This window comes from Stegodyphus dumicola, chromosome X2, assembly GCF_044657685.1.
Source record: "Stegodyphus dumicola isolate Sdum_Otavi_A_Nest chromosome X2, ASM4465768v1".
Lineage (NCBI taxonomy): Eukaryota > Metazoa > Arthropoda > Arachnida > Araneae > Eresidae > Stegodyphus > Stegodyphus dumicola.
In genome coordinates, this window is record NC_140781.1 from 36,251,209 (window position 1) to 36,263,366 (window position 12,158).

The 12,158-nt window shown below is 34.0% G+C and overlaps 1 protein-coding gene across 1 annotated transcript in view; it reads left to right on the forward strand.

Moving 5' to 3' along the window:
- LOC118182204 (Na(+)/H(+) exchanger protein 2-like) overlaps positions 1 to 12,158 on the forward strand; it is a 267,934-nt gene that overhangs the window by 237,189 nt on the left and 18,587 nt on the right. Inside the window, exon 8 of the mRNA XM_035351522.2 lies at positions 4,860 to 5,063. Coding sequence (XP_035207413.1) covers positions 4,860 to 5,063 — 204 coding nt within the window. The remainder of the gene's footprint in view (positions 1 to 4,859; positions 5,064 to 12,158) is intronic.

The following is a 12,158-nucleotide window of genomic DNA, read 5'->3' on the forward strand; positions in this document are numbered from 1 at the left end:
GAACTAAGCTTTGGCCTCAAGCCAGCGACGTAATTATTACTAATACCTTCAGGACTGAGGACTGAATGTAAAAGTTATCAGATGCTTCTTATGTGATGTTCACCAGACTTTTCAATCAATATTTCTTTTTTTAGGCTTAGCTTGTTCAAAATATGCACCAGGTTAACAAATGTTACAGCAGTTAGTCGCGAAACTTATCTCGCAGAACTAACACGAGATACAAGCCCCAGTACAAAATCACACGAAAGTCCTTTCTTCGGGGAGTTCATAGGTAAACTAAAACGCTAAGAAATTTTACACAGCACGGCCAAATATAAGAAAAATAAAATGTTATAACTCATTTATAAGGTTACTTCTAAGAATATAGACGGATTACAAAGATTAATATTTATTATGCAATCAGATATGAGCTCGCAAAAAAGATACCTTCAAATATCATAGATTGCTGTGTTAGCTTTATAGTGGATTTGAGGAGTATTTATAAACGTGTATAACTCAAATTAATAATTTCTGGCTAAACATAGGGGTTAGAACAAGAACATATGCGCAAATTCTTTTTTAAATATTTGCAACTGAAATTTTATAATTTTTTTTCCAAAGAAAGAAAACGCAGTTTCTCGTCTTATCGAGCTTAATTGAAATCTAACATTAAATATTGTGAATTTTAAAATTAAGGAATATATTTTACTTATATTCTCGACGGGAAAGTGGTTAGTGACTCCAACTGCTTTACCGAAGGGTCCGGGTTCGAATCCCGGAGAAGACATGGATGTAATATGTCCGCCCCTAGGAAGCAACGGTGGCCCACCTATTAGACGTCTGCATAATAAAGAGATCATAGATTCCGCCCTTAGTAGTGGTTGGTTTAAAAACGGCTAGAGCGTTCGACTGAAAAAAAAAAAAAAAAAAAATCCACTAAAAACGCTGCAGATGATTTGAAGTGATAACGTATAATCGCTTTCTTGCTAGTTAATGGTAGTTTTAACAATCTAGAATACTTTAGTCAAAAGTTAAACGAACCAAATAAATAAGGGGGATCGGATTATTTGAATTACAGCAAAGCACGAAAAGGCTGTCTACCTAAGCGAAGGAGGACTTTTATGGAGGAAATTTTAAGGAAGAGTGACTCGTATTCAACGTTACACATGGGAAAAAGAATGAAAACGCCCTTTTCCCGTAATTAGAACCGGAGTCTAACTACCAGCGTTTAGGATTATATCGCTCAGCCGTTGGTGGCCAGCTTAAGAGAAAATCGTGTATATTTCCTCCATTCTTCACGTTTTAAAACTATATTAAAAGTTTATTGACATTTTTTTTACTATCTTATTATTAATATTATTAATCTTGTAATGAATTTTAATAACGTATACAAAATTATTTTTCAGTATTTCTGTTGCTTGTGAATGTTTTAAATAAAATAATCAATAATATTGTTAATGATAATTGGTATAATCAACACAAAACTTAATAATCTACTTAACTTTTCTATGGATTCAACAAAAAACTTCAAGGAGTTGTCTAGTTCCTAATCTCTTTGTTTTAGTCGGGAAACTTATCTCGCAGAAACTAAGAAATTGCACACTGAATGTAAATTAGAAGCTTTTATATTATCATCACTTATTTCTCTTTAGCAATATTTTAAAACTGAAGCTAAAATACACCATTACGATGCGTACATGCAGTATTTATTTTTAATTTTCATGATATGTGGGAGACTTGTATTCTTTAAATGTTTTAAAATGTATTAATAAAACCTTATTTTTATCTTTACTACCGAATATTCTCTAAGAACTTCATTTAAAGTTGCTAAAAAAACAGTCATATTTAGAAACGAGTTTGAATTTAATTAATCTGCTTTCTGTATTTTATTAAGAAAGGAAGTCATATTTAGAAACGCATTTGAATTTAATCAATCCATTTTCTTTACCTCAATGTGCAATTTCTTAGTCACAAAAGATACTCATTTTAATAAAATACTCATTTTAATATAATCTTCAAGAATTTCCGAATTCATAAGCAAGAGAGTTTTAATAAAGCACACAAAAGTTAATCTAATTTTGCAATCTTGTGTTGCGATTTACCTGCGGGCTTATGTACCTCCAGCGTTTACATTTACATACAATATTGAATGTAAACAACTTGTGTAGCTGAAAATTTAATCAACTTCTAAGTGGAAAAAATATTTCGTTAGATTTTTCAACAATTTATTAGCAGGAGGTCTCGTTTTATTTTGTATCTTATTTTATTTGTTAAATTACAGTAAATTAGATCATACAATCGTTAAAACTATACTAATTTACGCGTTATGTCTTATTTACTAAATTTAATAGCCATTTATTGAACATGTATCATTAAAATATGAGAGCCAAAATAAGACTGCATTTGATTAATAAAAGGAGCAGGAAATTTCAGCGAAAGTTATCTGGACTAAATGCCAGTTATTAGATTTTCAAAAGTAAGGCATTTTCTTAATATTTCTTGTGTTTTCTGACGCAGTGAAATATTGTGGGAAAGTCTGTCCTCCCCATCCCCCCTTTTTTTGTCGCATTCAGTTTGGCAAACTGCCAGATGTCAAAGATGTTGCTGTTTGACGTAAAATAAGATCTGTAATTTTTTTTTTTTTTCAAATTTAAAATAGTGCATTGCTTATTTAACTACTCGATTTAAAAGTATATTAGAGCTTCACGACACTCGTACTGCTTTATAATTTATATTTTTAATAAAATATCTGATTGATGCAATTTATAATAACATTTGATTCACATGATTCATACGATATATCAAGCTGATACATAAATTTGTATTATTAATCTGAAAAGAACAAAAAATAGCAAAAGCAAATTTCTGTTCTTTCCGTATTGTTTATTTAATATGTCCATTAACAGTATTTGTGCCATTATTGTAATCTAAAGCTAATCGGAATTTTGCTTTAGATTACAATAACGAATGCACACCATAATAATGGATTACACAATAATGCTTTAGGTAAAAATAATTCCATCATATTATATTCGGTACTTAGCTAAAAGAATAATTAATCATTTGTGAACTGCTTAGTGATTATGCTATTTTGACTGTCTATTATTTAAACAATGACATTTGTACTTATTTCAAGCTTTTATTCATTAATTTAACTAATATATCAAAGATGAAATTTAATTTTATTATTTTCCCGAATGTTGTACTTTATCTATGAAACATTGCTTTGCGATTTTGCAACTACATCCATATTTCAAATTATAATTTATTTCATTTGTAAGTCGTTCTATTTTTTATCGGTAGCATTAAAAATGAGTCTTCTCATGTTATTATTACTGCAGCTGTCTGCAACCGGATCAGAAGAAAAATACAAACTTCTGAGTTAATCTTCTATGTCCTTGGCTTGATTTGCTTCAGCAATCAATTAACCGAAGGAAAATAAACTGACAATCTACTGATCAATAGATATCGAAAATTATGATAGAAGACTGATTACTCTGTTAAGAAAAAGTAAACATTTAATTTTGCTTGTAATTTATGACACATCATTTACTTTCTCTAGCAGATTAATTAATGGAGAAATATTATATTTTGCACACAGAATATACATGATTGCTTATATTTTTATTCTTATATCTATTTAATGCTTTAAAGCAAAGACCTCGCAATCTAAATTATTCGTGTTAATTCTACAATGGTTTAGAACATCGAAAAATGTTCTTCACTTCAAAATTATGCTTCTACGAATATATAAATTCTATTTAATACCAATCTAAGCAAACAGACAAGTAGGTCTATTGACATAAATAGTTAGTAGAGAAAGGTTTCTGAGTAGACTTGCGAAAGCTTTTCGCGAAAAATTCTCGAAGAAAGGATGTTAATTTGAAAAGAATAGGCTCTACATTCCGATTCTGAAATCTAATTTCAGAAATTAGTTACCTTTTCCATGGGGATTACACGGAACCACTCAGCAACTCATGCACTCAGGAATCATTAACGGCGCCACCTAACAACACATAAAAGGAAAATAATAAAGGCATAACATGCGAAGCATGATAGAGAAGTTAATTTCTTCGTCAATGGAAGAAAGAAATTTCTGTTGATGTTTATGAAGAGGTTATCAGCAAATGAAAATCTTTACTATTAATGAAGTACTGATATTCTTTAAATTAACAGTGATGAATTTATGTGGCATTAACAGTAAAAATGCATAAATGCAATAAATACAAAAATGCCTTCTTTGCAAATGTTCTTTCTTATAATGAATGTCCAAAACCTAAGAATACCACCTCAATGAGATTAAAGCAGTTATTCCTAAACCTTCTCGGTTATCTCTCTGTATAAAAATTACATCTCATTTTATAATGGCCCGCACAGTAAGCCAATAGCACTTAAATCATATGTAATATTTTTCTTCTAATTTTAATTAATAACTAACAGTTAAGAAGATTGTGACTCATTAAACCTTTATTTTCGAGCCTTTATTAGTTTTATTATTCAGAATTCATCGTTTCTATTCGGAATGGAAACAGTAGTTACGATATCTTGAACTCAAATGCAATGAAGTTTCAAGTTTTCCAGACGATTTTGTTCTTCTGAGGAGGTTTTTTATAAAACATGATTATCTGTAATATTCAATATCAGTATTCATTTACGTTTACAAAAGTACGGATTAATTTCAGAGGTTTTTGTCTGAAAAATTTGATCGCCATAAGAAATTTCTTTGTATCACTAAATCGCAAAATGAGCACTGTAAACACTGTTATTAGAAATTACTTGTTTTCATATGAAGGCAACAAACAGAAATTTTTTTACTTTATCAAATTATCCTTTTTTTACTGATTGGTAAAAAAATAATAATTAAAATTGTTTATTTTTAGGTTTAAATACTATAATAATAAGTATTTACGCCGTTTCTTGACGAATCACTCAGAAGTAAATGAGCCAAAGATTTTTGAAACTCACTCCAGACTGAACTTGTTGGATGCTATGAATATGGTCAACAGTGGATCTAAGGTGACCATCGAACCTGGCTTACCACTCTCCACCGTACTAAGAAATTATACCCAAGCCAATCTTACAAGGTAAGGACATTGAGTTTCCAATTCACCATTAAAGATTGTTCATAAAATCAGAAAACCATAATTCCAGCATTGAAATAACTTACACAACAGGTGGAAAGTAAATAACTTTCCACGCTCAGTGGTTGATTTTAGATGTTCACTCGAGATTAAAAGTACTAGAGCAGTGATGGTGAATCATTTGAGCTCGGCGTGTCAAAATTCAGAAACACCCTACATTAACTATGATGCCATGTAGCATACATAATGATCCGTCTGCCATCCGTGTTATCTGTTTCTAAGAATGCATTGTACGCCTCCCAAGGTAAGTGCAGGACATGTTGACAATGACGAGACAGTTGCAAGAGGCAAATATTTTTGTATGATGCAATTTAATGCAACGTCAACGGCTCCAGAAATGTTTGATGCGTGTCATTCAAAATGGGTTCGCGTGTCACTCATGGCACTCCTGTCATAGGTTCAGTGGAGTAGCAAGGGGGTGTATGATGCCCCGGGCGCCGCTCGCAGAGGGGCGCCAAATGGTCTCCAAACAAGATTTTCATCATATCACTCTGTTTTTTTTTTTTTTTTTTCCGGGGAGAGGCGCCAAAAAGGTATTCTGCCCCGGGCGCCAGTTATGCTCGCTACTCCATTTCATAGGTTAGCCATCACTGGGTTAGCACATAGGTTCCCATCGGAAGCGATACCGTCCCTCAGCGGGCGCTAAAGCCTTCCATGTGGGAGACAGCGCGCCCAGAGGCAAACGAGGGGCGTTAAGACAGTCAAGAGGGGCGGCCGTGGCGTGCCTACCTAGTTAGGTAATAATATAGTTTTCAAATACCTACTGTTTTCATGAATAAACATTTTATCTAGCTTCGAAAAAATTAATTTTATTGTTATCGCGTAAATAAGCATTAAGTAATTTAAATTAGTATTATGTGTACCTAATTTGGTTTAGTATTCTCGATGGCAAGTCTGCGAGTAAGCAATCAAGCGTATTTCGACAAAAATATGGCAGGTTTTAATGGCTTATCTGAAGTGCATCGCAAATAAACAAAAGCATGCAAACTGATGCACGAAATCAAATTTGTAAAAGGAAAGGATAGCTCTAGGAATGTCTAATTAATTTTGCGTACTTTGCCAATAATCCACATTCATGAGTGAAAGTTGAAGAAGTCATTATAGCCAGTATTTTTATATCTATCTAAAACTCTGTTGACAAGTGAATTTATTTAAACCGTAGCAAACTCTCTGCGTTCTCACTTTCATTCCCTGCGTTCCAGATTTCAGTTGTCTCAGAATCTCTTGAATTAATATCAAACTATTGGGATAAACTGAATTACTAGTATAAGAAATTTTAAATTGATTTGGTAAACGTTGAACTAACTAAAATTGATTTCTGACATCTTAAATTGTTTTCATCAGAAAGTTTCAATAAATTTCATAGTGTTAAACTGGAAAATATCAAAACTTTTGAAGCTTTAAACTAAGTGCTTTAGTACATTACCTGTCCTTAATATAAAAATTACTGACTGTGTCATTTCAAATATCATGAAGTTGTAAAACGGCCGGAGCTTCTTATCGTCTCTCAGAAAGTAAAATTAATTTATGTGATTCTGTACATCTAGTTCACCTGCATGGTAAATGCATACTTAACTGCATACAGTGTCAATGCATTGTTATGGAGTAAAGTTCTTTGTCCTAGATAAAAAAGCAAGTTACAAAGTGTTTATATATTTAAAAAGAAAAGACTCTGCCTGTATGTCTCTTACACACTATTAAGATATAATATTATAAACAATTGCAGCTGAAATTCTGTATTATAATTAAATAGAGCAGAATTTTAGCGAAGTAATGTTAATGAAGCATAGAGCAGAATTTTAGCGAAGTAATTTTAGCGAAGTAATGTTAATGAATGTTAATGAAGCATCGTAAAATTTCTTTATATAATATCAAAGCTTTCTAAACGAAACATATAAAAGCCTACCATTTTTGCAACTCAACATTTGAGAGATAGGAGAAGCAATTTAGTTTATCCGAGTATTCCATTAACGGAACATTTTTTGGTCCTCTTTTTGCTCATTTCGCTTTCTCAAAAAGATTTTGGCTAATTAGTTTTTTTCGCGCCGACAGAAACTTAAGACTTGCAATTTCCAAATTCTCTATCAGAAGCAATTTAATCAAAGAAAGAAACCAGTTCATTAATATAAAAAAGATAGCGTTAATACATGAGCTATTGAAGAGACTTATAGTTCTCCTTTCAGAGTTAATCTTTGACATTACAGTGACCTCCTCCATCTGGTTCTCATCTTTATTTATAACGTCTCCTTCTCTCTTTTTGATCTTATAGGTTCTACGCAACTCTTTTTATGAATGCCTTCAGTTTTTCAAAATTGTTAGGGCTCTGTACCAAATTTGTCAATGTCTCGTACGTATGTAGTCATACTTACAAAAATCACATATAAATTATAGAAATAACATGATGATAAGACTCAGTAACTGATAGTCATAGATTTTCAAAAATTATTTTCTTAGGAAAACTGGATTATGCTAAATGAGTCCAAAATTTAATGATTTTTAGTGCATGTTATAAGAGATAACTTGTAAAGATTTTTCCACTATAAATCTATGTTTCAAGTACCGCAGTGTCTCATTCGAAACAGCTTCAAATTGTCTTGTGTTTTAAATTACATTGCTATCTCTAATATATGTATATTGTTAAGTGTCTATTTTAATTGCGATTGGTGAGTCTGTTGCTATACGAAAGCTATCAAATCCATATTCTTTTTCTTTTAACTCCTTCGCATCTGTAAAGCGTGAGGTGTCCTGTATACCAAATTACCATTCGCTGCAGTTTTAGCTCGGATGCCACTCTGTAGAGACACTAGGTTATTTCGAAGCAGGAGAGATGAAAAATGAGCAATGCCCTCGAATCAAACCACGGATCTCTTGAATACGCGCGGAGTGTGCTGACCACTACACCACGAAGGCAGGTATGCTAAGAAGACGGGAGAAATACCTTATGTACTCCCCCTTTTAAAGGGCGTTTGGGGTTTTAGGGGACCCAATCGCCAGTTCCTGGTGGTCTTCTCTCTCTCTCTCTTTTTTTTTTTTTTTTTTTTTTTTTTTTTTTGGTGCGGGCGCCACTGTAGAGTCATTAGGTTATTTCGAAGCAGGAGAGATCAAAAATGAGCAATGCCCTCGCCAGGAATCAAACCATGGACCTCTCGAATACGCACGGAGTGTGCTGATTACTACATCACGAAGCTATGTTAAGAAGGCGGGAGAAATGAGAAAACACCTTATAACTCTAGTGTCATTAAATTTCTTGTGAGTAGGAATCGCCAAATTAACCTTGTCATCGCAACTGAGACCTTTCAATTTCTAGCTATATGTGCTCACTACTACAGTGGAAAGACATACGGTAGGAAAATATTTTAACCCCAAAAAAACCTCGCTTTGACAGTTACTCTGCAGAAACTCTGCTTCACTCACAACTCGAACCAGCACTTTCTCCATCTGTTGACTGCAAGCAATCTGATAGTTAACCTACTTAAGCAATTATCACTTTTCTTCACTTTCTTTTCTATTCACTTCAGGCAGAAAATATGAAAAGAAACAACAGCATCTCACCAGAAAGTAAAAAAAAAAATTAAACACTAACTGTTCCCTAAAATGAATTCTGACTTAAAACAAAAATCAGCATTCTGCGGGATGAGAACCCACACCTGTTGACTGGGAGGTTAATTAACACAAACTACAGTACTAGCTGGCAAGTAAAGTATGGGTCAGCGATTAAAAAGAATAGATTGGAATCATTCTTTCCTTTCTTACACATTAACTCGGTGAAAAATGACGAGCAAAAATTACTTCTGAAACAGAAACTATAAAAATTTCAAATAAGCTAGCTGATTTATATTTGTTACCCTTGTCGTAATCGAGTAAAAAACGTTGTTCTGCTTTAAATAAGTCTACCACTTGCCCAAATAGCATTGTAAGAAGAGTTAAAGAAACAGGATTTGATGAGTTAATTTTCATCAGTTTACAGGTATCCTGCTTGATAATGCTAGTAATGGGTCTCTGAAAATTAATTTCAAGCTAAATTACTTTTTCAAGCGTATTGCTAAATTCCTTCTTTCTTAACTTACTAAGAATTTAAAACATTTCTTAACTTCTCAATCAGTATAAAAAGCATATATTCTGATTTTTCAACAGAAATGTAAGTATCAAAATTTGTGACATCGCTGGAATCATTTTTATGCATTAGGTTTTTAAGTAGTGTTGAAAGATTTTATAACTGCAAAAGTGTATATAAAATGAGTTTTAGGAGCCAAAGTTTTCTTATGAATTCGTTACGTTAATACTCGAGACTTCTTGTTAAAATAAGCCAGGAATCTGAGATTCAAGTTGAGTCACAATAAAAAAGATGGCAAAACAAAACACTTGTGAACTGCTGTTTCGGGCTATATTCTATATTCCCATCTTATAAAAATTCGCGCGACAAAATAAAAATTGAAGAGAGCCACTTCAGAGGGCTCGGTATAATCTTATAATACGCTAGACTAAACAAATCCTTTAACTATTCTCTGCTCAAGAGCACCAAGATCTGTATGACATTTATGCCTCTTGTTCAAAATTAAATGGAGTTTCATACAGGAAATATTTAAATAATTTCTTCATTTACACGTTTTTCGGGAACTGCCCTGTTTATCCACTACTTTTTCAAATGTTTTTACCGTGCAAAACTTTCCCAAGTGTGATCAATTTTAATTCCCATTAATGTTGTACGGAACATTTGGCTAAGATAAAGAGATAGCAATATATAAGACTTAAAATTTTAAACTTAAAGATAGCTCTATTTTCAGCAATACAAATCGTTCAGAAGGATATATTGTGCTATTTCCTCTTTTATAAACTTGTAAAAATGAAAACTATATGGAAATTAAGAAAAGAATTTCGTAAAAAAAAATTTTTTTAAGTGCTTCAGGAGAACATTCAGATTTTTCCTGTTTTTCTGCCCCGAAATGAAACTTTTGACTCTACACGTGGACTGCAGTTTAGTTTGCATTGATCCAGCATTATCCAAGGTTGTTATTCAGTTGTGATATAAAAGTATTCAAGTGATTGGAAGCCCATTGAAACTATTAGCCGGGCATCTGGATACTGTTTGGGTCTTTCAGGTTTTCCTAGGTATAAGTCAGTCTCCTTTTACGTCACAGAAACTGATTTAGGGGTTATGGCATAAAGTTTGAAGTTTCCAACTTTATGCCACCTTGGTACATGCATCGAGCAATCAGAGCGAAATCGCGAAACATATTGAGCGGAAAAGCTGTAGACAAATCCACGCTTCTCTTATCGGCTACGGCTTAGACCCTGTCTCGCAGGTGTGAACGAAACTCCTACATTATAAGCCTTATGACTATTCCTCTATGATATTTATACCACCGTCTGAACCCAGTCCAAAAGTTAGTTAATGTATGCTTACATATATAAATTAAACCTTATATTCCGAATTACATGCATCGATTAGCACAAAAATAACATCACAATTCAACAGTATTATAAAATTAAAAGCATTTTAGTAAGATATCAGCGAGATGGTTGTGCTTGCCTAAATTTGCACAGTTCGTCAATAACAGAGGCTATCTTGCTAATGAAGAGCCACAAGTCAGCTTCAGCATTCAGGCCATTCCTATATTTAATATCTTTGAAGCTATCCGTTAATCTGCCTAAGGGAAGGAACTGAAGGAATTTTTAAGAGAATCTTGTTCATAGTTAAACTACCACAACTCCCATGCAACCTGCCTATTTTTCGAGATTTGAAGCTAAGTCGAACTACTGAGGTTCAGCAATTTTAACGCTTGGCCGCTTGGTGGGCTAAAAGAAAGTAGAACTATTACCGAACTCTTTCTCTTTTAGTAGCTACAATAATATAGCGCCAATTTCCATCTCTTCGTTAAGGAAAATACATATACAGGGTGATTATAATTAAAGTTTAAGTTTCAAAACGCTATAAAAAAAGAACCACTGATGAAAATGATGTGAAATTTGAAAGGAATGTTATTGAAGAAGGCGGAACGAGTATGGCAGAAGAAAAAATTTAGTTTCAAAAGTTAGCAACAGATGGCGCTGTAAGCGGCAGAATCACGACGAGAAACGAGAAATGTTTCGTAAAACAACGGCTAAGGTGGAAGTTACACATTAAAACGCATTGACAAATTAGAATTGTTGAATAATTTTATTTGCATGACTGTACATATCACATCGGAAGGGACAAATCGGTGGGTTTCAAGAGTTTTGCGGCGGCATACCGCATAAGAACCATTCATCAAAGAAGTTCGGAACTGTCGCAAAACATGTTCAATATGGTGTCCACCGTTGTGTGCAACAAGTTGAAAGCGACAAACAGCATGTTCCACAACGGATCGCAGTGTCACCGGAGTGATGTTCAGAATGTTTTGCGAAATGCGTGCCTTTAATTCCGCTAAATTTGCAATTGGAGCATGGAACACAACATCCTTCAGATATCCCCACAGCCAGAAATCACACGGAGTAAGATCAGGCGATCGGGACGGCCAGGCTGTAGGGAAATGACGGCTGATAATTCGAGCATTTCCGAAATGGTGCCTCAGCAGCTGCTTCACGGGATATGCAATGTGCGGAGGAGCGCCATCTTGCATAAAAATGATTTCATTCACACATCCACGCTGTTGCAGAGCTGGAATCACGTGGTTGCGCAAAAGAGACGCATACCTCTCACCAGTGACGATTGCGGTAACAGGACCGGAAGCACCCGTCTGCTCGAAAAAATATGGTTGTATGATGACTAATGCCGTAAAGCCACACCATACCGTGACCTTTTCAGGATGAAGTGGTACGGGGTGCGTTGCCAGTGGATTTTCTGTTGCCCATATTCGACAATTCTGGGTATTCACGTATCCTGTCATATGGAAATGGGCTTATGGTCATATGGTCATATGGAAAGTGGATAATGAATGGCCGTGGAAAATTTCCAACGTCTCCCTAGCTGTCAGGTCAGAAGGAAGCAACTCCTGCACATGGCCAATTTTGTACGGATAGCATTGCAGGATGTTTCGTACCTGTCGTTTCGAATTTTTG